The sequence below is a fragment of the Kickxella alabastrina genome, assembly GCF_025024165.1.
Source record: "Kickxella alabastrina strain RSA 675 chromosome Unknown BX661scaffold_1, whole genome shotgun sequence".
Classification (NCBI taxonomy): Eukaryota; Fungi; Kickxellomycota; class Kickxellomycetes; order Kickxellales; family Kickxellaceae; genus Kickxella; species Kickxella alabastrina.
In genome coordinates, this window is record NW_026251472.1 from 1,043,515 (window position 1) to 1,069,250 (window position 25,736).

The 25,736-nt window shown below is 49.7% G+C and overlaps 8 protein-coding genes across 8 annotated transcripts; 5 read left to right on the forward strand and 3 right to left on the reverse strand.

The window, feature by feature from the left end:
* Nucleotides 1-53: 53 nt before the first annotated feature.
* Nucleotides 54-5,758, reverse strand: BX661DRAFT_195411 (uncharacterized protein; the record flags this gene model as incomplete). Its single annotated transcript, XM_051537938.1, has 10 exons — nucleotides 54-1,511; nucleotides 2,249-2,287; nucleotides 2,536-2,614; nucleotides 2,652-2,946; nucleotides 3,418-3,476; nucleotides 4,021-4,113; nucleotides 4,304-4,545; nucleotides 4,648-4,780; nucleotides 5,540-5,579; nucleotides 5,683-5,758. The coding sequence occupies 10 exons, from the start codon at nucleotides 5,756-5,758 to the stop codon at nucleotides 54-56; spliced, it is 2,514 nt and encodes an 837-aa protein (XP_051395214.1).
* Nucleotides 5,759-7,188: 1,430 nt separating this feature from the next.
* On the forward strand, nucleotides 7,189-10,623 carry BX661DRAFT_195412 (uncharacterized protein; the record flags this gene model as incomplete). The annotated part of the gene is made up of 1 exon (XM_051537939.1): nucleotides 7,189-10,623. The coding sequence occupies one exon, from the start codon at nucleotides 7,189-7,191 to the stop codon at nucleotides 10,621-10,623; it is 3,435 nt and encodes a 1,144-aa protein (XP_051395215.1).
* A 416-nt stretch (nucleotides 10,624-11,039) lies between these two features.
* Nucleotides 11,040-13,106, forward strand: BX661DRAFT_175606 (ras family-domain-containing protein). Its single transcript, XM_051534121.1, has 2 exons — nucleotides 11,040-11,559; nucleotides 11,695-13,106. Exons 1-2 carry the CDS (start codon nucleotides 11,510-11,512, stop codon nucleotides 12,929-12,931), a joined length of 1,287 nt encoding a protein of 428 aa, XP_051395216.1. The 5' UTR covers nucleotides 11,040-11,509; the 3' UTR covers nucleotides 12,932-13,106.
* Nucleotides 13,107-13,827: 721 nt separating this feature from the next.
* Nucleotides 13,828-16,450, forward strand: BX661DRAFT_175609 (Indoleamine 2,3-dioxygenase-domain-containing protein). Its single transcript, XM_051534122.1, has 4 exons — nucleotides 13,828-14,192; nucleotides 14,595-14,723; nucleotides 14,875-15,014; nucleotides 15,125-16,450. The coding sequence occupies exons 1-4, from the start codon at nucleotides 13,977-13,979 to the stop codon at nucleotides 16,317-16,319; spliced, it is 1,680 nt and encodes a 559-aa protein (XP_051395217.1). The 5' UTR covers nucleotides 13,828-13,976; the 3' UTR covers nucleotides 16,320-16,450.
* A 94-nt stretch (nucleotides 16,451-16,544) lies between these two features.
* BX661DRAFT_168029 (uncharacterized protein) lies at nucleotides 16,545-19,286 on the reverse strand (the record flags this gene model as incomplete). The annotated part of the gene is made up of 2 exons (XM_051533385.1): nucleotides 16,545-19,018; nucleotides 19,145-19,286. 2 exons carry the CDS (start codon nucleotides 19,284-19,286, stop codon nucleotides 16,545-16,547), a joined length of 2,616 nt encoding a protein of 871 aa, XP_051395218.1.
* Nucleotides 19,287-19,451: 165 nt separating this feature from the next.
* On the reverse strand, nucleotides 19,452-22,157 carry BX661DRAFT_175614 (N-acetylglucosaminyl transferase component-domain-containing protein). The gene has a single exon (XM_051534123.1). It carries the CDS (start codon nucleotides 21,658-21,660, stop codon nucleotides 19,549-19,551), a length of 2,112 nt encoding a protein of 703 aa, XP_051395219.1. The 5' UTR covers nucleotides 21,661-22,157; the 3' UTR covers nucleotides 19,452-19,548.
* A 50-nt stretch (nucleotides 22,158-22,207) lies between these two features.
* On the forward strand, nucleotides 22,208-23,955 carry BX661DRAFT_175615 (Leo1-like protein-domain-containing protein). Its single transcript, XM_051534124.1, has one exon. It carries the CDS (start codon nucleotides 22,298-22,300, stop codon nucleotides 23,708-23,710), a length of 1,413 nt encoding a protein of 470 aa, XP_051395220.1. The 5' UTR covers nucleotides 22,208-22,297; the 3' UTR covers nucleotides 23,711-23,955.
* On the forward strand, nucleotides 23,860-25,595 carry BX661DRAFT_5473 (WD40-repeat-containing domain protein). Its single transcript, XM_051539258.1, has 3 exons — nucleotides 23,860-24,044; nucleotides 24,201-24,688; nucleotides 24,917-25,595. Exons 1-3 carry the CDS (start codon nucleotides 24,008-24,010, stop codon nucleotides 25,340-25,342), a joined length of 951 nt encoding a protein of 316 aa, XP_051395221.1. The 5' UTR covers nucleotides 23,860-24,007; the 3' UTR covers nucleotides 25,343-25,595.
* The last annotated feature ends 141 nt before the right edge of the window (nucleotides 25,596-25,736 follow it).

Consider the following 25,736-nt stretch of genomic DNA (forward strand, 5'->3'; position numbering starts at 1 on the left):
GCTGCTGAGTTTCCATGAAAAAAGGCCGGTGCCAACTTTTAATTAAATTCTGGTCACAAAGGCATATTGTAAATGCGCTCACGTGTATTCTCCGCCCGCTGCATGAATGAGCTGATCATCTGGGCGGCTGACGCCTCGAGCGAAGCGACCTTTTGGTTGCAGCACGCATGGATGAATTCCTCAACCGTCATGTCCTCTTCAACCTCGTCCAGATCCCAAGCGGCATCCTCAGCGTCATCGACCTGTGTTGACTGCTGGTACTCGTCGATGGCCATTTCCTCGGGCGACGACAGCATATCGCTGGCCACCTGCGTGTTGGACAACTGCGTGTCGGGGCTGGTGTCGGACGTGTGCCCTATGTCGCTGTCGCTTTGCTCTTGCTCGTTGCCGCTGTAGTCGCTAACCTCGCTGACATCGCTGATGTCAGGGCCGACTTGGGTGTCGGGCCCCGACTGAGCGTCCATATGGTGCTCCTCGCCAATGCCGCGCGGCTCGTGTCCGTACCCTTCTTCGATGGCGTGGTCCTCCTGCTCCTCGGCGTTGTGTGCGTCGGTTTTGTTGGCGGGCCGCTCATCGTGGTCCATCTCGCTTTCCTCGTCATTCTGAGCCATCCCGCCCTTCTCGTCATTCTGGTCCATGCGCATCTCATCGTGCTCCTCTTGGTCGGACTCTTCAACAAGCTGCTCCTTCTTGGCCTCGGCCATCAAGCCTGCCACATCGTCGTCCTGATCCTCGGCCTTAACCTCCTTGATAAGATCACCGCTCAGGCGCGGGCGCTTAGACGCCGACGAGTCCGACGCCACCCGCTCATCATCGTCTGAATCAACAATAGTGACAGCCTGTAGCGATGTCCGCATACTGACTCTCCTGGGCGTATCCTTGGGCAGCGGGCTAGCGACCAACGGCATGCCATTGTCCCTAAGCAAAGTGAAGAACAAGCACTCCGGCACTCTCTTCTCATGCTCCGCATTCGGATCATCCTCAGCCTCCCACTCGGCCAGCATATACCCGCAGAACAAACATGCCGCCGTGTCGTCTCCGGGCCACTCCGGCGTATAATAGAACCCAGCGCTGGCCAGTTTCTCCGGCGTCACGTTCCAGTCCTTCCGCCCCGTATGCGGCCACTCATTCTCATTGAACGTGGCCAGCCGCGTGGCCACATCACTGCGCATATCCAGGAGCCTCTTCTTCGTTTCGGCGTCCATGTCATTTACCGGCCAGCCCTTCCACTCGACTTTGTTGCCTAGGTGCGCTTCGCGCGTTTGGCAGTGTAGCGTGGCGTATGTGCAGCTGGGCTGGTGCGCGTAGTGCTCCGAGAAGGGGTCGTCGGAGGGCTCCCAGCCGGTCAGCTCAAAGCCGCAGTGGAAGCATTGCACGTTGTCTGGTGCGTCCTTTACTGGGTTAAAAGAGAACCCCGCGAGAGCTAGTGTGTCGGGCTGTGCCAGGTATGATGTGTATTTGAGGTATGGCCATCTGTAGCGCCCGCGCCGCATAAATGAATCCTTGCGCTGCTTGAATGTGTGGAAATTGAGTGTTTGCTTCATGTTTAGCTATGAATTTTTTGAATTGAATTGTGTGGATTTGTATAGTGTTTATAAATAAAAAAGTTGAAGGCAAAAAAAGACAAAGACAAAGATAAAGACAAACATAAACACAAATACAAAGACAAACAAACACAAAACAAAACAAAGCAAAGCAAAAACAAAGCGTGATCGAATAAAAAATATCGCGTTTTTTGTTTACCTAAGGATGCCTCGATCACAAAATGTCCCTCGCTCTTGATTTTGCTCTTGATTCGTCATTGCTGCATAAATCCACCGATTTTCTATCCTTTCTGCATATTCGAAATATAGTGCGAGAATGGGTGACATTTTGGACCATCAATTGTCGCAAGGACAAAAAGAAAATTGACAATGTGCCCAAACCACATATTAAAGCACACACGCGCCACACGAAAACAAGCATTATAATATCAATCCCACTTGTTTTTTCTACTTTTTTGCAACTAATAATGTGTGCATTGGATATGTAGATATCAACAAAATGTATTGTCACTAATGCTGAGTTTTTGTTGTTAAGGCTACGCTATAAGAAAATAATGAAGCTACAAATATGCTATAAACCGACATCCTTCCCCCAGATAAAGTGTTTAAAAACTAGTGGCAATAGACCGCTATGGTTGATGATATTATCCAGTTCGCTGCTTTTTTTGAAGACAAGAAGCAGGGGCAGATGGATTCTTGCGCACATGCTTGGGATTGGGCTTTGGCTTGAGCGTCGATGTAGGCTCGGATTCAGCCGACTCTGACAATGCATTTTTGCGCGAGAAACAGGGAAGACGCTCGCCTGTAAACAGGACATTAAGAATAATGTGAAAGTTCAACACCGCAGCCATGTCGGGATTTCGCTTCCGCCTGCCTGATGGCAATTTTTCGCCATTTCAAGCTTGGTTCCGTCGGCCCTGAAGGTTTGCAGGCACTCTTCCAGTATGCATTGGAGCAAGCTGTGTCATAAAATTTGGCGAGGCTTTTTTACTGCCAGAATTATATTTATGCCTGTTGTGGCTTCCTGCTTTTGCTGCTGCTGCTGCTGCGCGGCCAACTCGTTGCGCATCCTCTGTCTGGTTTTGCGTTCAATTTTTGCCTTGCAACCAGCCGCTCAGCCTGATAATGTGCTTGAGATTATCAGTAGGCTGGATATTGATGTACTGCTCCCGATTTCGCTCAGCCAGTTCATCCCGCAGCCGCTGCTTAATTTTGCGGGAAACTTTGCCCTTTAGCCAGCACTTTTCCTCTCCTATCCACCGAATGATATTGGCAGACTGTAGGCGAATAGCCATCCACCGGTTGCAACTCTGCTGTGCACTGTCAGTAATAGATGCGGCGTCAGCACCAGTTTTATTTACAACAGAAACGGCGGTGGCTGCTGCTGCGACAGACACAGCGGCTGAAGTGGTTGCAGCTGCGTCAAAATCAGATAACGCTGCTGCTGCAACGGAATTGGATTATGCTGATACTGCTGCAATTGCGACATGGTATTTGTGCTTGGGATTCTTCAAAAGACCATGGGTTTTGTGGAATTTCCCCATCCTGCTCTCACATGTCGGGCAAAACATTGAAGTACAATACTCGCCAATCAAGTAGACAGTGAATCACTGGCCTATAAGCATTTCCCGCAGCCCCTTTCCACGAATTGGCTCATGGTGACGGGCCATGCCTGGGTCCAATTACCAAGAATTAGGACTGCATCTGATCCAAATTTTGCGAGTTTGATGTCGGTGCGCTTTCTGTTAACAAAGAAAAGATAACGGAGATTGCAGTGCAAGGGGTCAATTGAGCTGCTGCCATCGTACTTTCGACTCTTGCTGAGGGTCTGCGTGTTGTGATAAAGTTCTGCCAAAACAAAATATCCCTTTACGGCGCTCAAGGAGGTACTCGACATACAACTTGCAATCAAGTGTGCTGGAGCCAGAGTGGCTGAGCGCGCGCTTGGCATCCTCAAGAGACATATATCAACCATTTGTTTCCGTCTTGGTGAGCTTTGTGGGATCAAGCTGGAATATTTTTTTTGCGTTTTTGTGGATCCGACAAAACATGCGTTCACGACGCTTATTAGCCTCATAATTTTTGGTGTGGCAGAATGTCTTCCTCTCACCCTTTTTGTGGTTGCTTTTATGTCTGGGACAATATAACATATCCCTACGATCGGTACCAAAGAGAACTGATCTGTCAACAGTATCATGAATGTCATTTTTTGACAAATTATTAATGTATTCTCAAGAAGCCTTCTTACTGTGGGGTACACTATTGCTGTTGCTGTTGTTGTCAGAATCGCCAGAACCTTTCTGAGACTAAAATACTCTTAGCTTTGATCCTCTTCTTCTGTGTATTTGTGGGTGAGTCAAGTACTACAATTATTGGCACTCCATCTGTACGAATGATCCCTCCGAACTTGTATGGTTTATTGTCCTTTTGAGTATCGAGCGAGAATGGCCAACAAGATATATCACAAAATAGGGACTAAATTTCCTCTAGCGGCTTGACTAAAAGCTCACTCATAGGCGGAATCTTGGGGAACCCAATATCCAAGCAAAGACTAGCCTTGTGCAGTGCTCTGAGTCAGCTCTTTGTGACAGACAGAATACTCCGTGCAAGAATGGCCTTTCCAATTGTAGTAAAACCCGGTACAATAGACGTCCTCATCGGGAAGAGGGAAATTGTCTTCATTGCCTTGTTGAGATTTAAAACCCGGAAAATATCAACAAAAGCCCCAATGAGGTTCACTGTATTGGCCACAGTCATACTGGAGCCCCTTGTCGCCGAAACTGCAGTCCTCAGGGGAGGTGCCAAAAATCCTCTCAATTAAATGGTCCATTCTGTCGTAGAGAATAGGGTCGAAAGTCAACTTGGTGTCGATCTGCTTCCCGACTTTAATGTTCTTAGCAGACAGCAGAGCCCACTTCATCTTGCCTGCCGGAATTCTGATCTCCTTACTAATGCACTGTTGTATTTCCTTTTTGGTGCGGCCACCCTCCTTAGTAAGAGTCTCGTATCGCCGCTCAGTTCTTTTCTTTACTTCAAGTGCTATGTCAACCATATGTTTCAACTGCCTGTTAAAGCGCTGAGATATATGAGATTTATACGCCACCAGAATTGTCGGTCCCTCATAATTAGCAACATAGGCCGCACCAATGAACTGTGGGCACTCAAACCTGGCCTCCTCGACGAACGTGTGCCTGTGCTTGTTGACAAGTTTGCCATTTGCGTTGTTCAGGTTGTTGCTGCATGGTTTGTTTCCGGCGGTGAGGCAAAGGGCTATGGAACATTCCTTAAAATAAACCTTGATTTGGGTGGTTGACGATATTAAACCCCTCATTATTCAGCTCTTGTAAAAAAGATATACAGTGCGAGCTCATATGTGGCTGTTGTAACACAGCGGACGGTGTCAGCATGCTCTCGCAGACCTGTCAAAAAGTATGGACAGTGCATTTTGCAGAGGCTGAGGAACTCCTCTATGCTAATGGGAATAAAAATATAATAATATAAAAATAAAAAGTTGAATGATGAAAAGACTATTTTCCAAAGAGTATATAAATATATTTTCCTAAACTAAAACTAACTAAAGAAGGCTCATCAATTTTATTGCGTTCGCGAGAGATTATTATATCCAATGTATCTAAAACAATAAGCACTGGCACTAGCATTGGCATTGGCACTAGCACCGGTACTGGTTTAAGTGCCTAAAAAGCCCAAAGGCCAATTCCCTGGTTCCCTGCTATTTCCAGCCCAAAATGGTACTGAAGAATAGGCATGGGTACAGGGAATGCTAAATACTAGTGCTATAATAAGATGGGGGTGTGAGGAGCACTAGTTATCTAGTGTTAGAAATGTAGGGGTGATTTTATAAAAGGTTTTATTACTGATGTTTCTAAAATATTACTAGGGCTAGCCTCGTCTTATATATGTGCCTTGTTGCCTTTGTTGTGCACATTGTTAATTGTGCGCTCCGTTGGTGAGAGCTGGATCTTCTGCGAGCAGACCGGTATCTTGGCAAGTCAATGTGGTTTTCGTGCGTGTACGCTCATGCGTGTGCATTGCAAAATGGGGAGCATGTTTGGGCATCAATGTAATGCCTCCCTAATTTACACCTGCATGATCCAATTAGCGTCCTATCAATCGGCACGCAGGTGGAAACCTGTTTCGCGATTCTCAACCTCAGCATCAACTTCCATATCTTCAGTCTGTGCAACATTAGCCATTTTATAGTAATTTTATAGTATTTTCCAATAAACAAAAACTCTAAAAACCTCAATCTAAAATATTTGAACCCCAAAATTTTGTATAGAATCGCCCTACAGAATCACTCTATGGAATTGTTCAATGGAAAATTCTTTTTTTTAATTCAGGGAATGCCGAGAAACATCATTTTTGGAGGAAATGGATAAATGATTCGGTTTTAGCGCCTAAAGCATGGAGTTTTTATATTAGGCAGGTAAAAAATAAGGCAATGAAGTATTTCTTCACCCCACATTTTTCATCGTATATTACATTAAATCTTTTCTGTGACTTTACAACTTTTTTTCAACAAACTTTTTTCTTGCCTTTTTTGCATATGTCATGCTCGGATAACAAACTTTGAATTTGGAAATGCAGGGAAAAGGGGGAGGTCAGAATATACCCTTTTTTACGTTTTTTTTCAAAGCTAAAAATAAAAAATCTAACCCAGATATTGAAAATATCGAAAGTTGCCGTTAAAGCCGTGAGTTCATAAAAAATGAACAGTAAACATGGGATAATCCGTGCAGACCAACACCCCCTTTTTTATCCTGTCGCTCCCTGAAATGTTTATTTTAAAAATATTCCAGATTTTCGACTTTTTTATTTAGCCAAACTGTAAACAAAAAAGACAACCTCCACAAAAGGCAACAATTATCGAGGCTCTTGTCCAGCCTTGTTTGCTGTTTGCTGTTTGATATTTGCGTTTTCTGTCTCCAAAGACATCTTCATAATGTCAATTGAGATCGAGAAGAAAAAGCATCAACAGATTGCTGACAGGACAAACGCGTCGGGTGAGAATGATTCCGATGGAAAAAGAAAAATATTATTTTTTTGTTGGGTTTGTCACAAAATAGTGCACTTATTTTTAATGTTTTGGTTGTGCATTTTTTGCGATTTTTTTCTAGGTTGCATTCAAAATGTGTATGATCATAGCTTGGTTCCGAAATAAGAGTCGCAAGTTTTTCTTTTTCTCTTCCTCGTGTAAAGTTTTGTTTTGCGTTTTTCAACCATTCTTTTTTCTCTCTTTACTCTTGCGTTTGTCACTTTTATTTTTTATTTCATTCTCCTCTATGTGGTATAATCAGGCTTACATTTAAGCTGGAAAAACAAAACAAAACAAAAAACGAATATCCCATTCCTATTGTTTCAGGGCATCTAAGAAATCATTTCGTTCCTTATTTTGGTTCTCTCTTGAGGTTTTTTTCTCATCACCCCTCCTATTAAAGATTAACGATACTTTTTTGAAAGCACATACTTTGACTAGCTCAAAACGACCATAGTTTCGAATTTATTCACTTTTTTATTATTACTATTTTTCTACTCCTTTTTCCCTCTCTTCCTCCTTCACCACACATACACTTGAACGACAAAGCGCGCATTCCAATACAACACTATTTTTCATTACTTCAGAATGAACAAGCACAACTTCCCGACTGGTGAAGACGCTACGTTTTTGGTCAACCCCAACGGAAACCAGGGCTCCGGCAACAACAGCATAAGACAGCGGCCGCCCGTATCTGCGTCGGAGTTTAGCCACATGTTCACTCCTCTCCCCATAGAGCGCATGTTTCAGATGGGGCCCACAGGCGGAGGAGGGGATACGCAGAACTCTGCCTCGATAATGGGTATGCTCTGGCGCAATAATGACGGCAACGAGCAGGCAGCCGATGCTTTTCACGATGGGGCAGGCGACACCCTGAAGCAGCTCCTATCCAATGGCAGCAACCCCACGGGACCAACCAGGCAGCAGGAGCAACAAGAACAGCAGGAGCAACAGGAAAGACAGGAGCGGCAGGAGCAGTTCATGGCCATGGTCGAGAGTGAGTCTCTCATCACGCCATCTTCTCCTCCCGAAACTGTGGGCTCGCAGGGAAGCGCCCAAGAAGAAGCAATGACTTATTCCAGCGCATTGCACCACCAGCAAGCATTGCACGGCAGCTTGAGGCGCACCAACTCCGTGCGCTCATCCATCGCCCTGCCATCGTCAATGCCGAATAACTCCATGCTGAACTACCGGCGCAGCGTAAACCATGATTCCAGAAACATGCCCCCGATTCCTAGCTCTCCCCAACTGCGCTCAGCCTCGCGCATGTCGTTTGCTTCATATCACTCGTCGAACGCCAATGGGCGTAATTATGCTGTGCAGCCGCCGGCATCTGCTAGACCAAGTGGCACAGGGGCGGAATACGGGCAGAATCCGCAGCAGCAGCGGTATTTGAACGGCAGGTCTGTTGTCAATCGGCCACACCTCATGTACGATGTTGGGGCGGTCGGCGATTTTACCAGCCATCCACTGCAGATACACTCTGCAGTTGTCCCCAGCACCCGGTACCAGCACCCTTTGCAGCAGCAGCAGATGTCGCAAGGTGATCAGTCCCTGAGACACGAGGTTTTGGATAAGGTTGCTCGCAGGTCGCAGCCCACCACACCCTTTGACAACCACGGCCCGATCTCCAACAACCAGCGGCCCCCATCCTCAGTGGCCCAACAGCGGAGGGGCTCGCCCAGTGATTACATTCTGCCGCAGCAGCCATATACATCAGGTGAGATCACCATACTTCCGGGAGACAACCGGCTGCGTCCGTACGTCTGGAACCAGTCAAGCGGCGATGAGAGCGAGAGCCAGATGCACCGTCAAAGGCAAACCCAACTTAAAAGCTCAAACTCGTACACCGCGGGCGTAAACCACACTGCTACGGTTGCGCGTTTTGGAAGTATCCGCAGGGCAGAGCAGGCAGACTTATCGCAGGTGCGCAAGACTAGCGATAGCAAAGCGCAATTGCTGAAACCCGAGAACTTTCGCGACCCATTACCTGATCGCATTGGTGACATGGTTTTGGACAAGCGGCTGGGCGAGTGGGTGAATATCAACGACTATTTGAACTCGTATGGCGGTGCGGAATCGCCCAATATCCGCCCCAGCGCGGTCTCGACCAGCGTCTCCAGAAACGGTAGTGCGCAATATCAGCAACAGCAGAAAGGCAGCCCGGTACACGCGGCATCTGGAGGTCCAGCGTCGGCGTCTGCCAGATCGTCGGTATCTATGCAGTCGCAGCTGTCAGCTTTCCCACAGCCTCTGCCCACAGGCAACAACGGTCGAAACACGACTATGGGCATGGGTCTGGTCTCTCCAGTTGAGAACCAGCGCGTGGTTGTGCGCGAAATGGCTGAGCGCAAGGTGGCCAGAAGCAACTCCACAGTGCAGCGGCGACACATTGAGGACGAAGCTCTGGGCTCGATCGTCCAGCGCCTGGTGACACCAGCAACATCCCCCAACGAGTGCACAGCCCTGGATCTATCGGGCTCCGGCATCCGCAACCTCTCTGGCCTGGCGCAAATCACCTCGCGTCTCGAGGCCATCTGCTTGGCGAGCAACAAACTGCAGTCCCTCGCCGGACTCCCCACCGGCCTGGTCAGCCTCCGCGCGCCATCCAACTGGATCCGATTCGATGTCGGCGATGCGGATAAGTTCAGCTTTGCGCGCGAGCTGCCGCACCTCGAGGAGATCGACCTGAGCGCGAACGAGATTGCCGACATCAGTGTCTTCTCTGGTCTGCGTCACCTGCGTGTGCTTGAGCTGAGCCGCAATCGCATCGAGTCACTGTCTGAACTGCGCGGCTGCCGTCGGTTGATCCAGCTCGGGCTGCGCGACAACATCATGACCAGGCTCGACCTTGACGCCAGCGAGGCGCCTCTTCTGCAGACCCTGGATGTGTTCAACAACCGTCTGCGCGTGGTCCCCGCAACTATTGCCGAGTTCGTGCACTTGGCCAAGGTCAACGTTATCAAGAACGACCTGGAGCACGTTGAGCTGCACGGCCCTGCTGCCGAGTCTATACGCGAGCTGCGCCTGTCAGAAAACCCATTGCTGATGCGGCGCAACGGCGGCATTGTGGACGTCAGCGCATGGCGGGCCAAGTTTCCCTGCCTCAAGACGCTGTACCTAGACATTTGCAACATCCGGGAGCTCTCGCAGTCTGGCAATTCCCTGGGTGACGGCAACTGCGCCCAGATACCGGCGGAGGCGTCGCCTGTCTCGTGGGCATCCATGTTCAACCTCTCTTTGCGTGGCAATGCGCTCCAGCCCCTGCTGTCCATTGATTTTAACTGTCTGAGCAGTCTGAAGAACCTGTACGCGCCGGACACTCGTATTGCGCTTCCGTGCTCGCTGCCGACTATGAATTACCTGGTGCAACTTGTGATGTGCAACGCCGGGATCCCCCACTTGCCATCGAACTTGGGCTCGGCTTTGCCGCAGCTCAGACTCCTGGATGTGAGCAATAACCCCGATTTGATCGATATATCTCCCATCCTGCAGCTTGCGCCCTCGCTCGAAGTTCTCAAGTGCCGCTCTGTGGGCTTTGGTGATGGCAACCTCACCACTCCGGGCATCCAGACGTTCCCTGATGTCCCCGGAGATAGCATCGGTGGCAGCTCATCGAACGGCTTGTCCAGCGAATGTGCGCTGCTCAAGAGCCTGTCCAAGCTGCAGCGCCTACGGCGTCTGGACTTGCGCTTTAACAGGTGCAATTCGGATCTATATGCTGCGCCGCCCACGCTGCCGTTGCAGTCACTGGGGTCTGGTGGAGGATCCGGCAGCGGCATGTCCCTTGAGAGCCCGTTGTCGCCGCAGATGCCCGGGCAGGGCGATAGTGGCCCCGGCGTGGTGTCGTCGGCGCGCGTCGATGAGGACGCTTGGCTCAAACAGGATCATGTGTTTATGCTGAGCCTCAAGTTTGCTCGCCAATCGCATCTTCTACAGCGCCGCGATAATTACTGGAGGACCGCGGTCTCTCTGTTTTCGCGCCTGGAGGAGTTTGACGGGATCAAGGTTGGCTCGCACTAAATTTTCATTATTACTCAAATATTATATTAATTTATTAATTTTATCAAACTCGATGATGTCGACATTAACGAATGTTTTTTTACAATTTTTCATTTACAAATTACGTAACTGAAAAATTACTAGAGCCCTTTTTGCCTGTCAGTTAAAAGCTAGTTGCTGTGCCTTTGTCACAGAGCCGTGTCGTGCGTTGTGTTTGAGCCAGCTTGTTTATTAGTGTGCAGGCCTCTTGACATACTCTTCTCATGATACCCCAACCAACTGCACAATTAAAAATAAATCGACCCAATTATCCCTTTTCATACTATTATTATTTTTCCGATGCACGCTTCGTACCGCGTGCCAATATATTTTTTCCTTTACCACAAGGAATAGACCAAAGAAAGCAAAAAGCAACCCTTTGTACAATATAGTCCGTGGTTTGTTTCTACTATGTAATTTTTCTTTTAAAAAATCTTCTTTTAAATCTCATGCAGATATTTTTTCTTAGGCCGTAGCCATGGCAGAAAAACTCGGTGTATTATTTTTATAGAACCTTTTTTTGGCTGCTTTCTTAATAGCGTCTTTCCTTCTTATGTTCATCTCCAAGTACACCTTTCCATTGCATTTTATTATTATTATCATCGCCCATATACACCTCATTAATTATCTTCTTATTAGCCTGTCGCATACACACACTCACGCTTACATTTACGTATATACCACCCTATCACCATCTGTCTACTCGTTTGCATCAATTATCTATCGCGCATAGCTGTCGTATTAAGCTACAAAATATTTTTATTTAACTACCCACAGCAACAACACTTGAATATTTTTATATAAACTTGCACAAATTCGACACGCCCGGCGCTATCAGTTTTGAATCCCATTTGTAAAAAAAAATAACATGTCACACTTGCTTATTCCCGAATACAAGGTTGTCATGTTGGGCAGTGGAGGTAACGTATCATTTTGTTTTGTTTTGTTTTAATTGCATCAACTGGTTTTGATATTTGCTATGGTCACATATATGCGCTGTTCAACCAAACTAATGCCTTTTCCATTAATTGTTTGTTTTTCAAACACACGCATAGGTGTCGGCAAGTCCATGATCACGACTCGCTATATCAACGGCAACTTTACCGAAGAGTACGACCCAACTATTGAGGACAGCTACAGAAAAAGATGCGAGGTTGACGACAACGCCTGCTTTTTGGAGATCCTGGACACAGCCGGGCAAGAAGAGTATATTGCCCTGCGCGACTACCACATTCGCGGCGGCGACTGCTTTGTCATAGTTTACAGCATCACGAATAAGAGCACTCTGGAAGAGGCCGAGCACATTGCAGAGAAAATCTACCAAACCAAACAAACCGACGAAGTACCCATAGTACTGGTTGGCAACAAATGCGACCACGAGAGCGAGCGCCAAGTGAGTATGGAGGACGGCAAGCGGCTGGCAAAAAAAATCAAGTCTGGATTTTACGAGGTGAGTGCCAAGACCGGGGTGAAAGTCGATTCTATTTTCACCCAGTGCGTGCGGAGAATCAAGCACCATAGCAGGAACACCGAGCTTCCAAGCGCCCTTACTACTGCTAGGTCATCTGTGCACCATAGCCGCGAGTCCAGCGTGCAGGGCGATAAACGCAGCAAAAAGGAAAAACCAAAGTCAAGCTCAAAGTCATGGCTCCCGGGAAGAAAATCCATAAGTAAAGAAAATGCCCCTCTAGCTGTCCCCGCAAGCCCACCGCCCATGGCCACTCTAATCCCGGCTCTTCCTCGGAATGAGAGTAACATTCCTGATTACTATCTGACAACGTTTACAAACTCCCCCGAGCCGCACATAGTTCCGGCCAACGGCAAGCCTACCTCAATCCAGCGCCGCAAATCAGAGGCAGGCAGCCCACTTGGAAACCGCCAAATCAACAAGGGCTACGCTCGCGAGAATTCTGGTAGCAGCAGTCCAACAGGCCGCAATGGAGAGACAATGAGCGTGCCACCGCCGAAGCGTGTGCACTACATGGGCGACGAGTCACCTTCAAAGCGCACCCAGGACACGCGCAGTGCGCCGCCCCCGCGGAGGTCTGGCAACAATGCAAATTCCGAAAAGAAGCTTCCCGATAGGTATGACCAGGAGGATGGCAATATCCCGTCGCTTAAGCGCAGCCTAGGAACCGACACTGAGAGCAATCTGTCCGGACACCGCATTAAAAAAAGTTCCATTCAGGTGGTCCCATATGGTACCGCTATAAAGCCCGATGTAAACAAGACGTTGCCAGAGCCCAAGCGTCGGAAGAAGCGTATGTCATCGTCCTGTCCGATTTTGTAGTGTGAAAATCGCGATGAGGATGCGAAATGTAGCACGTTTGCTTTAACTGTCAACTAAAAGGTGTGCCCGGGTGAGATTAATTGCACTGTTTGGCTGCCTGGTAATAGACTTGTTTGTATAATAGACTTTTATTTATTTTTATTTATTGGTTTATTTTTACTTTCTCACGCAGTCACTCACACATTGAATGAGTATGCGCGAACCACATTATTTGCAAAGTTAAACCCCCCACACCCCCTGAGATCAAATTTTTTTGTAATATAAATGGCGGTTGTATTGTCATTTACATTTAGCAAATGCTCAGGCCTCATGCGATATGTGAACAAATAATTAGCAGCACTTTTTGAATCACGTGTATTTTAATACGCCACTTTTGGTCGTATATTCATATTCTGCTTATTTGCTCACGACAGGTGACTGACTGCGCTTCAGCAAGCCGCCATGATGTGTGTTTTTCTCATTGAGAATGGGAGGGAGATATGCGACAGGCGATAGGCAAACGGATAACGCCAATATATGCGCATGTACAGCTTGTACGTGCATCCAAGAAACCACTCCAAAATATTTTCCACACAGCCAATATTTTTTGAAGTGGTAGGCCACGTACATATTATAAATACTTATTGTTTATGGCTTGTATTTTTGATTTTTGAATATACTATTTTAACAGAATTTTCAAAGCACTATTTTTTTGTTTTTTTACTGGTCCAGGTTTCGGTGTAATTGTCACAAGCCTCCGCATTAATTAGCGAATAACACACTTGGTCCAATTGCCTTGATAAATTTGTGTCGCCAAAGAAATGCTCGCTTGTGAGTGGGTGAATATTAACGAGAAAAAAGTCAAGACAAAACGAGCCATCCACTCTGACAGACTGCGCCTGGCTCTTTTGCCTTTGCATTCACACCGTATTGTGTTGTATATTTGTTCACTTATTTAAACATTATTTTTTGCGACTTGCATTGGTATCACTATCGCCATCCTTATCGTCATCCTTATTGTCGCCCTTACTACCTGTCGACATTTAGCGCCGAGCCTTTGTTTGAGATGCCGCAATTCCCACAGCCAAAGCACGGCAAAGACCCAATGGTCTATGTCCCATTACGTCTGGAAGATTACGATATCAGCCCGGCAAACGGATTTCTCCCCACAGAACCGCCGCTGCGCCGGCTTTCCAATCCGTATTTCGAGCCATGGGAGCGCATCATGGATAAATTCAACCAGTACCTGCTGGCTCACCACATCCGGCGACTTGTGCGCAAGGTAAGACTACGTTGAACGCCATTTACTTGATTTTACTGAATCTTGGATTGCACAAGAGCAAAAGCTGATGCTTGATTTTTGCAGCTTATTTTTCTGGGGAATTTTTGTTTTGCTATCATGCGTAGCGCCACTCATCATTTGTAAACCTCAATACATTGTTGCCAGGACAATCGTACCGTGTAATATTATTCTCAGATTATTCTTTTTTCTGTTTTCTTCTCTGCCCTCCAAGCGATATTAATTGGTTACCAACTGCGCGCTGGAATTCTGCAGTCACACGCGGCCTTCGTTTATCGAAACGCAATGAAAAATCTAAAAAGATATTTATGGAACATTCTGTGCGCTTACTAATGATACCTTTATTGGGATTGCTTCTTTTGGCCATGCTTTTTGTTGATGTAGATGCCAGTCCTCGATACGAGCAAGCTGGAGACACAGGCCGAATTTCAGCGGGCATTCACAATTCTCTCGTTCATGGCACATGCCTTTGTTTGGGGTCGGAACAGCGCGTTGTCCGAGTCAGCATCAGATGTAAGTTCTCCATTTGTCAATATTTGGTCTTCTCCAAAGTGAACAAAAAAAGGTCTTATCAGTTGTTCGCCAAAACTCTATGACTAATAATTGCGGAGAGAGGGTGGAGATTTTGTTTGCCATTTTTTATCTTGATAACTCGTATCGATAGTTCTTACCCGCGTCGATTTCGATTCCTTGGGTTTCAGTGGCCAAGTTCTTGCAAATCAATCCAGTCATATGCTGCGCTGCGGTCTGCCACTGGAACTGGCAGATTCTCGACAAAAATGCCAAAGATCCGATGGACATTGAGTAAGCAAAAACATGCTTCACAAAGCGATCATTTTGAAATAGCCCACAGCCATGAAAATCCTAACCTTTAAAAAAACTCAAGTCGCATGTTGACTGACGCCACTTTGTAGCAACCTTGGCACTCTACACACGTTCTCAGGCTCGACAGACGAGTCCTGGTTCTACCTGGTCACCACAGCAATCGAGGCCAAGTGCGCACAGGGAATAAACGCTATACTTGACGCAGTCGCCAGCGTCGAAGAGGACAACATGGAGCGAATGACGCGCGCATTGCACAAAATCGCACACTCGCTGCGCGACGCAAATACCCTGCTTGTGCGCATTTACGAGCGCTGCGATCCGTACGTGTTTTACTGGAAGATCCGTGAGTTCTTGGCTGGCTGGGAGAACATGGCGGAAGCCGGCCTTCCCTATGGCGTTTTGTACGAGGGCGTCGATGATACAGACACGCTTTCGCTTGACAGCTGGCAGGAGTTGATCTGGAGATTCCGCAAATACGCCGGGGGCAGCGCTGCGCAGACACCGTTGCTGCAGGCATTCGATATTGCCCTGGGCATTAAGCACTATCCGACGGGCAAGCAAGGGCTGCAGTCATCAGTGAGCGATGCGCGGAAACGGCTCCATGAACTCGGATTTTCTGAGCCGCCCGTGGCAAACTCGTACCTGGTGCACATGCGCGACTACATGCCTGGTGGTCACCGACGGTTCCTTGAGGATTTGGCAGCGACATGTCGGATTCGCGAGTACGTGCTGCTGGCTTGCTCGGACCCGATGCTACAGACTGGCCATGATGGGGACCTGCAGGCCAGCATGCGCCAGGCGTACAACGAGTGTATTGATCTGATGAAGGCATTCAGGGATAAACACATAATGATAGTCACTCGGTACATCATCGTTCAGGCAAACAAGAGTCCACTGATGCCAGCACCGCCAGTGGCCCCGGTCTCGAGTCATATCATCCCGCACGCACCTCACACGCAGGAATTGATGCGGGCGCGCGCTTCAGACACGCCCCCGCCGGGCGGTCGCCTTGGCGGAGACTCATTGCCAGCAGACCCGACGATGTACCCGCAGACAAACACACATTCACTCAGGCTTGCGCAGCCCACGCGGGTGCGCAGCCAAAATCACCACTCCTTGCAATCAGCGGCGCCGTCCCAGGCATCTTTCTCATCGACAGATAGCAAAGGAAACAGGCTTGCGCGCAAGGTCGAAGACGGATCGGTCGTGCGCGGTACGGGCGGAACGGATGCCATGCAGTTTTTGAAGCAGGTGCGCAATGAGACAGCAAACACACGGATTTGAATGCTCTGCCAGTTAATCAATTGCGCCAATAATTAATAGACCCCTCAACCTGGGGTCAAACATGTATATTTTAATTTAATATAATTCTTTGAACATGTGCATTTGTGCTTGCACTTGCACTTGCGCTTGCATTTGGCTGTTCAATGCCTTAAAACCAAGCTTTGTTACTTTTATAATATAAACATTTATTTTGACAATAAGAACAGACATATGAAATTAAATAAATTAGGCAGACTTGTCTGCCCAGTTGCTATTTGCACGCATTTTATCGGCAGTCCACATTTCTTTGCTCTCTTTTGCACATTCATCCAAATATTGCATCATTTCTTTAGATATGCTCCTCGCCGCGTAACTGCGCTCTCCGAATGGGTCACAATCGGGCTGCCACATATACTTGCGGACCTGAGCCCCCGTATATCGGTAGTTGAGATTGTTGAGGTTGACATTGTCAATAAGTGTGTCGCGCAGTTTTTCCAACAATTTTTTAAGCACCTGCCAGTGATGAACGCGCTTGTTGAGCTTGTCAGTATACAAGGTAAACATCTCGCTGCTATGCATATACTTGCGTTTGTCTTTGGCTAAGGATTCAGCGTTGTTTTTCATCCAACAGTCGATTAAAGACGGGTTATTCGCATTGGCAGTGGCCGGCGTGTCATTTTTGGCAGCGCGCTGAAGCCCAAATACCCCGGCCCAGAGCAGCACGTATATGATGGACTCCCAGTCATCCAGCTCAGTTCGCGGATTGGCATTGCCCTCAAGGTTGTTAATGCTCATAAAGGCAACCGTGCCGACATGCGAAGAATCCGAAACGCTTCCCATGGAGCCGGCATCAATTGCATGGTCAAAATCGATCAGCATACCTTTGACGCTGCCGTCCTCCAGCCGCTGGAATAAGATGTTTCCCTCTGAGATATCCCTGTGCAAGATGTTGCAGTGCTTGAATATAGCGCGATGTGCTCGCATAGCATCAGCAACTACGATTATCAGCTCCGGGATGGATTCCACGTAAGTGAGGCTCATGCCAATCGGCGACGTGGCAATGCGCTTGTGCACGCACTCTAGCACCTCGCGGCTGTTTTCATTATCGCCGAGTCTATCGAGCAAGTCGCCAAAAATCTGGCAAGTGGTATCCTCCGTATGGCCATCGTCATTGCCTAACTGGTATTCCACTCGACCACCAGCTTCGAGCACAGTATATGTGCCCGCAAGCTCCGGATAGCGCTTGAGCGTCTGTGTGATCTTGCGCTGATGAGCTATTTCATCGCAAACATCTATGCCCGAATTATTTCTAATCACGGTCCACGCATCCTTGATGAACACCGTTGGTACCAACTCGCTGATGGGCTTCTCATCAGTTGGCTCGATATCAGTCGCCAAGAAGCATCGTGTGCGGCGACCAAATAGCCACTCCGCACTGCAAACATCCTTGTTGCTGTAGTACGTTTTCATCCTGGGCCCTGTCAATCCGTCATCGCAATCATCCTCCACTGGCACTTGGATCCTAAAGTAGTTTTTGTCGTGATAGTAACGGACATGCGGATCCAAGCCCCACTCGTAGGTTGTGTTGAATGACCAGTAAACCAAAAGTCGGACAAACTCTCTGCGTCCCTTGGCGGTCCTGACGTCCATATCAGCTGACCCGGCTGCAAAATTGGGAGCAAAAATGCTTGCCTGTACGACTCTGTTGCTGACAGCCAGGCCCCATGCAAACCGACGAAAATGCTGGTACTTGAAGATATTGCGAGCATACCAAAAAAGTTGCAAATACGCCTTTGTCTCATCCGATTCGCTCTTTCCATCAGAAATCGCGACAGCCGAAATTTTGGTCCAGTACCAGCACCTGTTATCGACAGCAGTGTCAATGTTGGGGCTGCTGAATTGGCGTTCGGTATACTTGGGCCCAAACACCTCCTGGTCCAAGCCCTTGCCACGGATTCCGACATCAACGCGCGTTGCGCTGCCAGTGCCTTTTCCTTTATTAATTGTCCGCCAGCACGGAACAAATATATATTGAGGATTCTGGTGACTCAGCATGTTCGGCGACCGAGAGTGCAGTGCTTGGACGCAACGCGCAACAAAGCAGATAAATGAAAATAAGTGAATCCGAGTGCGCTTTTGGAAACTGCACGATCTCTCGGTTATATTGCTGCCGCCATCACTTTCGTTATCACTGTCGCCGTCGCTATCGCTGTCATCGAAATGCGGGTTTATCCAGTTGTCAAAGGCGGCATAATCGGTTTTCAGCTTGCTCCTCAGCACTTCGTTTTCGCTATCTGGCCGAGAGTCGACCTTCCACAGCCCACCGCACAAAATATCGGCGTTCATGTTGCTGGAACTAGTGGTTGCAATTATCTCCAGCGTGTTGCAAATTGTGGCAATATACTCGTTAGCCTTCTCCTTGGACGCTTGGTTTCTTGGCGCAGCCAGGTCGATAAGGTCGGGGATGTCCTTGTAAAAATATTTTTGCATTACGCCGTGCATCTCCCTCTCGAACGCAGAGCCCCACTTTCTGCTCGAAGGGATTCTGGTTTTCATGCACGCCGCGTATGCACTGTTGTTAGAAACGACCGACTTGGGGTGGCTATTCACAGCCAATTCGGAATCAGAGGTTGAGTTGCGTGTCGGCGCTGTGCTTGAGTCACAGCCCGACCCTGAATTAGAAATACTGACTAATGGGTGTCGCAGAGTCCCTGGGTCGTCTATAATAAAATTTTATTTTTCAATATTAGTAACTATATGTATCAATTAGTTATCGATATTCAAAATAACCTGTCGTAATGCAGACAGTGGGTTATTCGCTTTAAATACAGTTTTAACGTGCTTACCAATTTCAGTTGACATATCGGCTGTGGTCTTCACAGGCGGTACTGTGGGGCTCTCAACCGGCGGCGGTTGGCTGCCGTCGGCCCTGGTGCGCTTGTTGACCGGCGTAAACACGGTCGAGATTTGCTTTCGCTTATAGTCCATGTTGGCAGTTGATAGTGCGGTAAAAAAAGGAAAATAAAGATCAACGTGAGTTTGGGTGCTTCACGAAGGAAAGAAAGGATAAGGTGGCTGGCTGACATGGCTGCGGCTTAGTCAATATAAATTTATTATGTTATTGAAAACAACAAGACATTGTGTGTATCTATTTACACATTGTACGGCAATTATTAGCCGGAAGTGGCAAATAATTACGGCTGATCAATTATAACACAATTGTGATTTACCGAATATTAAAAAGCGCTAATCAGTTTTTGGCTCGGGAAGTGCCATTTGGCCTTTGTTCAAACCCGGCACCCTCCGCTAGCAAGTTGCTCGTTGAAGACAGGCCAGGAATCATCGAGTGCTGTAGTCGCGGGACCGGCCTTACAACATTTCCGAGTACCAAAGACCGCAGCAGGCTCAGGGACAGGTAGCTGGCGCTAAACTGAGCCCAGATGTGATAATACTGGAAGAAAATTGCCGAAAATGGCATTGCCACCTGGTCCATCTGCACAACTGTCACGTTTATACGGTTCCTCGCCGACAGCGGAATGGGGTCCCTCGATAGTCTCACTGGGGCGCCGGGCAGGTCCCAGGCGGCCTCGATAAATCTCCGCGAGTACTTGCTATTTACATCGTAGGACACGCCTCCGGGGAACATCCGCGGGTCGCGCAGACGCAGAAAAAAATAAAATATCGGGCAGTGGTTCAGGATACCAAGCAAAATCTCCAACAGACCCTGAGCCATGATCACGACTAGGCGGCGGCTGACAAACATGACATAGTACACGAGCACTGTTGGGAACAGGTACGTGAGCAGGGTGAAGAGAATAGTCCCTATGAGCAGCTGGTCCAGGTCGTAGTCACAGTTGTCGATGCGGTTGCGCAGAACATTGTGCTTGCGCCCACGAAACAGGTTGAACAAGGAGTACAGGGTAACCAACTGCCAGTGGAATATGCGCGTGGCGACGATGTAGAACCAATATGTGTGCAGAGTGGTCAGGGCCAGAGTGTCAGACAGAATGGCCAGCTGCATGGAGCATCCGCCAAGAAATCCTGACCACCCAGCAATAATGACCACAGCGCGCAGGCACTTGGTGAATGGCTGGAAGATGACGGTCCAGAAATGAATGAGCCACAGGAATAGCTCCGCCAGGAATCCATCCAGGCCATTGTTGAGCTTCAGTCCCGCCGGCCACTTGCGCAGCCAATCGATAGTCTGCTCCAACGAAGTCACCGTGTGCAGGCGCAGGTTGGTCACAACGAACTCGCTCACCCATTGGGAATACACAACCAAGTAAATTCCTAGAAAGCAGCCGATCAGGAGATCCAGGGCAATGACCCAAGCGCTATTCCAAAAGCTCACAAATTGCGCGTTGTGTCTTCGTGCCCCATGCACTGGTCGCCGGGTGTAGTACGAGGCATTCCACTGCTCAATCAGATAGGATGCCCGGCGCACGATCAGGTTGAGCTGCTGCCCAACAGCCGAGAGGTCCTTGAACCGCGCGCCCAGCAGGTTCAGCTCCAGAGCGTTCAGCAAGTATGTGGATAAAACAAGGAGTGAGCCGCACAACCGGGCGGCAGCTGCTGAGGCTGACTCCCGCACCTGCCCAAGCGTGTGGGCAGCAGGGTCTGTGAATAAAGTATCACATATGAGTTTCCGCAAGCCGCTTGTTTCATCAGCATTAACAACACCGATGCCGCCCTCCAGGTGGGCATACACCTGGCCGGCGGCATTGGTGTGGTCCAGCACGCGCTGCAAGGTCGGGCCGCTGTGGTCCCCGGGTACTGCAGCGTACTCATGGCAGTCGCCGGCCAGCAAAGTAGTAAGATCGAGAATGATTGGTGAGGCAGAGTAAAAATGCCAGGGCTCCCCGACGCTCTCCTCATAGAGAAACAATATGATGCGGGCAGGGACTGCGGTGCCAAACGACTGGATGGAGCGAAATGCAACCTGTTTGCGTGCAGTGAATGCCTCGATCCAAATGTAGCTGGAATCGCGGGCGTCGGGCTCGCAAAGGCCCTCGCCCTCGCGGCTCAGATACCCAACAATGCGAGGTGGCAGGGGCGGTGGATGGTCCAGCTGCGTCCAAAAGCGCCGGTCGCAAATTCCTCGAGCAGCAGGCGGGCTTGTCGGGTCTGTGGAATCAGGGTCTGATGATAGTGACTGGTGAAACTCGGACAAGTACGTAGACACCTGTGCGGCATTGGCATATGACGCCTTGCTGGCAACCACAATGCCGGCAGTGCCTAGGTTCCATCCGACCAGGTATCCACTCTCGTTGAGCGGTTTGCACAGGTGCATGGGCCAGAATATCTTGAACACCAGCTCTTCCCCGGGTTGCTGGCCCGAACTCGGCGCGTCCATAGTGGTCATTTTGTAAATAGGAATATAATAAAGTTAGAAGCTGCCGCGGCGTTTGAGGTGCTCTCTAGCAGACGTCCGGTATTTGTATCCGCTGCTGCGTCGGGCCTCCCAGTCGGCGATTTTTTCCAGAGGCCAGAGAAGCAGGAAGAGCGAGGCGATAGTGACCAGAACGCCGAGAAGCGCAAGGAGTGCGGGCGAGAGTTGGCCTAGTTTGTTTAGAACGACCTCTTTGATTTGGCCCCAGTTGAGCGGATTGAAATGTCGAGAGAGGTAGCCGATGGCAAATGCGATGAGAACCAGCCGCACCTGCTCGAGCATCGGGGGTGTGTGGGAGAGACCAAGGTGCTTATTTTTTATCCTGGATGGCAGTGGTAGCGGCAGTTGGCAGTGGTGCGCTAGCGCAGAGTGACTGCAATGAATATAATGAGATTGTGAATAATGTCAAGCCGAAAAAAGAAACGACGTCAAATGAACAGGCCTATGCATTCCTTCCGTCGCGAGTGACGCGAAAAAAAACTACAAAACAGTCCTTTATTAAGTTTGCCTTTTGTATCGCTGCAATTTATTTTTTATTTTACTTTTGTATTTTCGTATATTTATATTTATATTGTTTTTTATTAGCCCCTCTTCCACAACCAGTCTCCAAATGAGCGATCTGTTTGGTTCCGACATAAGCGATGGCGAAGGCTCTTTGCCACGCACGCCTCAGCCAGCGGTATCGAGGGCACGCGGGGATCAGCGACAGGGCTCGCGGACACCGGACCCGCAACGCGACGACGGGCTGTTTGGCAGCGATAACGATGACGATATGCCACGGAGGGGTCGCCCAGAAACATCCAATGACCTCTTTGGCAGCGACAGCGAAGCCGAAGCCGAGGGCGAAGCCGAAGACAAGGACACGCGCAACCGCATGCCTTCATCCCAACACAGCAGCGACGGCGACATGGAAGTGGACCAGGAGGCAGAGGTTAAAAAGGTGCAGGTACGCGTGATGAGCGCTCGCGTCCCTGTGCTCCCAGTGCCGCGCTCCTCGGACAACAAGTTCATCATGGCGCGCACGCCCAATCTGCTGCAGCTCGATCCCACGCCTTACACGGCCTCGGCACACGAAGACCTCATTGCCGAGGAGCACAACATTGCGCAGAAGCACGGGATAAAGTCAGCGGTGACCGCCGAACTGGCGTCGGCCGTTGAGGGCATCCTGGCCAACACCGTGCGCTGGCGCCAGGTGCCTGGGCCCGGCGGCCCCATTCGGCAGAGCAACGCCCGGCTGGTGCGGTGGTCCGACGGCTCAACAACGGTGGCCATCGCCGGCGAATCATACAGTATCACAGAGGAGTCCCTAGCCGATGCCAACTGCCACGCTGCCGTGCACTACTCGCGCGAACAGATCCTGCAGAGCCACGCGCGGCTCACCGACCAATGGCTCCTGCGGCCCTCGCGCCAGTCGGCTCAGAGCCGGCTTGCCGTCTCTCTGCTCCTCGGCCGCGTCCGCGCCAAGGCCTCGGGCGACCAGCCGCAGGACCGCACGCGCAGTACGCGCACGCGCTTCATGGTGGTCGACGAGAACCCCGAGCTGGTTGTCCGCCGCGCCGAGGTCGAGGAGGAGCGCCGCGAGCGCATGCGCCGCCGGGAAGAGAAGATCCGCGAGCGCAAGGAGGCGCGCGAGCTGCAGACTGGCTCCGGCTACCGGGCCGCGTACGACGAGGATCGCGAGGCCGGATACGCCTCGGAAGACTATCACGACGCTGGGCTGGCTGCGCGCTCACGCGTGCCGAGGCGCGCGACTGGGAGATCGACGCATGCTGCTGCTCCTTTGCCGCGCGCACCGGCACGCGGGTCCTACGCTGACGAGGACGACGATGGCTTTATTGTCGACGACGACGACGAGCTGGAGGTCGGCCCGCGCGATGAGTTCGATGAGGAGGAGGACGAGGAGGAGCTGGCCACCCGCCGCCTCACCTCCGCCAAGCGCACCGACTACTCGGACGAAAGCGACGTTCCGGCGCGCTCGGCCAAGCCGCGTCGCTTGGTCAGCGACGACGAGGACGATATGTAAATCCCGCCTTTATTTTTCTACCCTGTTGCGATGGAGCCGGTCTACGGCTCGGTGTCTCCAGTTGAAGCTCGGCTCGGACTGCTAGCGCTGAGCCGCAAAATTTTTCTCTTACTTTTGCCTAGCAGGGGGTACAACGCGTATCTTTTTGCTCAACAAAGTGGCTTCTTTGGCTTGGTCCTCCCGCCAGCTCTCCATAAAAGTCGCCGCTGAACGCGAAACAGCACTGGATTCCTTCTCTCTTTTCTCTACATTTCTTCCCCGTATAACTTACGCCGAACGAGACGATTTTTAGAAAATATGTCTGCTAACCTTGTCCTCCGTGGTACCCTTGTCGGTGCGTATCAATAAAACACGTTCTCTTTACTCGCGCTTATTCCGAATTGGCAGACCAAAAACAAATCGTCGAATCAGCCCAATCTAGATCCAGAATCGTCCACTAAATTCGAATTACATTTTTCGCTTAATTTTTCTGCTGGTAACGTATCTTTAGGTCATGAGGGTCCTGTCACCGCCCTCGCCACCTCTGCCGAGAACCCCGACATCCTTGTCTCCTCGTCCCGCGACAAGACCCTTATGGTCTGGTCCCTGACCCGCGACGACACCAACTACGGTGTTGCCAAGCGCTCCCTGCACGGCCACAACCACATTGTTCAGGACGTCGCTATCTCCTCGGACGGCCAGTACGCTCTGTCTGCCTCCTGGGACAAGACCCTGCGCCTGTGGGACCTGAACACCGGCAAGACCACCCGCCGTTTTGTTGGCCACACCAAGGACGTTATGTCGGTCTCCTTCTCGCCCGATAACCGTCAGATTATCTCGTCGTCCCGCGACAAGACCATCAAGATCTGGAACACTCTTGGTGAGTGCAAGTACGACATCACCGATGACAGCCACAACGGATGGATCTCATGCGTCCGCTTCTCGCCCAACCCCAGCAACCCCCTGATTGTTTCGGGTGGATGGGACAAGGTCGTTAAGGTACGAATCAAACAACTGCTGCTTGTGAATAATTGCCCGTTTATGATGTACAACATATATTTGCTACTTCAGAGGCTAAGTGAGCCGATGAGACAAAAAATACCAACTCTTAAATCTGAAACAGGACAACCCAACCCAATCACCTTTTGGTGCTGTTTATATTTGCGCGACAGACTATATGCTAATTTAATTTTTACATTTGCACCGATTTTGTTTGATTTTCTCTAGGTCTGGGACATCAGCAAGTTCAAGCTGCGCACCAACCACTTTGGCCACCAGGGCTACGTCAACACCGTTACCATCTCCCCTGACGGTTCCCTGTGCGCCTCGGGCGGCAAGGACGGCATCACCATGCTGTGGGACCTCAACGATGGCAAGCACCTCTACTCTCTGGAGGCCAACGACATCATCAACTCCCTGGTCTTCTCGCCCAACCGCTACTGGCTGTGCGCTGCCACTGACTCGTGCATCAAGGTCTGGGACCTCGAGTCCAAGTCCGCTGTCTGCGAGCTCCGCCCCGACTTCATCGGTCTCGGCAAGGACGCCCGCGAGCCCCAGTGCACTTCCCTCGCCTGGTCTGCTGACGGCAACGTTCTGTTCGCCGGCTACACCGACAACGTCATCCGTGTCTGGCAGGTCACCAGCGGCATTTAATTTTAAAAGGCTGCTAAAGTTCTTTGCAAGTGGAATATCGTCCGACTTGTCTCTCTTGCTGTTTTTAAAGTAGGCTTGTGTTCTTTTAGGTCTTTTTTTTACCAGTGCACTTTTTGAAGGCACATTTCTAATTTGAAACCCGCTCACAGAGAAACCATTTGCAAAAAAAAACCTCCCCACCAACAAACAAACAAATTTTGATTAATGAAAGTTCAAGACCAATAAATAATTACGGGTTGGTGTGCGGGGGGAGGGAGAAAAACAGACTGCGTCTTGTTTTAAAAAAGGCTCGTGGCCTTCAATGTGTGGAGAGTCAAGGGTAGTTATTGAATGCAGATCGTGCAAGACATGTGTAGCCGCCGCGGTATATTAGTACACATATACAATATAAAAG

What these genes read in the sequence shown, in the direction of transcription:
- BX661DRAFT_175606 (XM_051534121.1), top strand. Translation starts at nt 11,510, where the DNA reads ATGTCACACTTGCTTATTCCCGAATACAAGGTTGTCATGTTGGGCAGT. An exon ending in GTTGTCATGTTGGGCAGTGG is followed by an intron (nt 11,560 to 11,694) that starts AGGTAACGTATC and finishes AAACACACGCAT; the next exon opens with AGGTGTCGGCAAGTCCATGA.
- BX661DRAFT_175609 (XM_051534122.1), top strand. Translation starts at nt 13,977, where the DNA reads ATGCCGCAATTCCCACAGCCAAAGCACGGCAAAGACCCAATGGTCTAT. An exon ending in TGTCCGAGTCAGCATCAGAT is followed by an intron (nt 14,724 to 14,874) that starts GTAAGTTCTCCA and finishes TCGTATCGATAG; the next exon opens with TTCTTACCCGCGTCGATTTC. An exon ending in AAAGATCCGATGGACATTGA is followed by an intron (nt 15,015 to 15,124) that starts GTAAGCAAAAAC and finishes GCCACTTTGTAG; the next exon opens with CAACCTTGGCACTCTACACA.
- BX661DRAFT_175614 (XM_051534123.1), bottom strand. Translation starts at nt 21,660, where the DNA reads ATGACCACTATGGACGCGCCGAGTTCGGGCCAGCAACCCGGGGAAGAG.
- BX661DRAFT_175615 (XM_051534124.1), top strand. Translation starts at nt 22,298, where the DNA reads ATGAGCGATCTGTTTGGTTCCGACATAAGCGATGGCGAAGGCTCTTTG.
- BX661DRAFT_5473 (XM_051539258.1), top strand. Translation starts at nt 24,008, where the DNA reads ATGTCTGCTAACCTTGTCCTCCGTGGTACCCTTGTCG. An exon ending in CCTCCGTGGTACCCTTGTCG is followed by an intron (nt 24,045 to 24,200) that starts GTGCGTATCAAT and finishes ACGTATCTTTAG; the next exon opens with GTCATGAGGGTCCTGTCACC. An exon ending in GATGGGACAAGGTCGTTAAG is followed by an intron (nt 24,689 to 24,916) that starts GTACGAATCAAA and finishes GATTTTCTCTAG; the next exon opens with GTCTGGGACATCAGCAAGTT.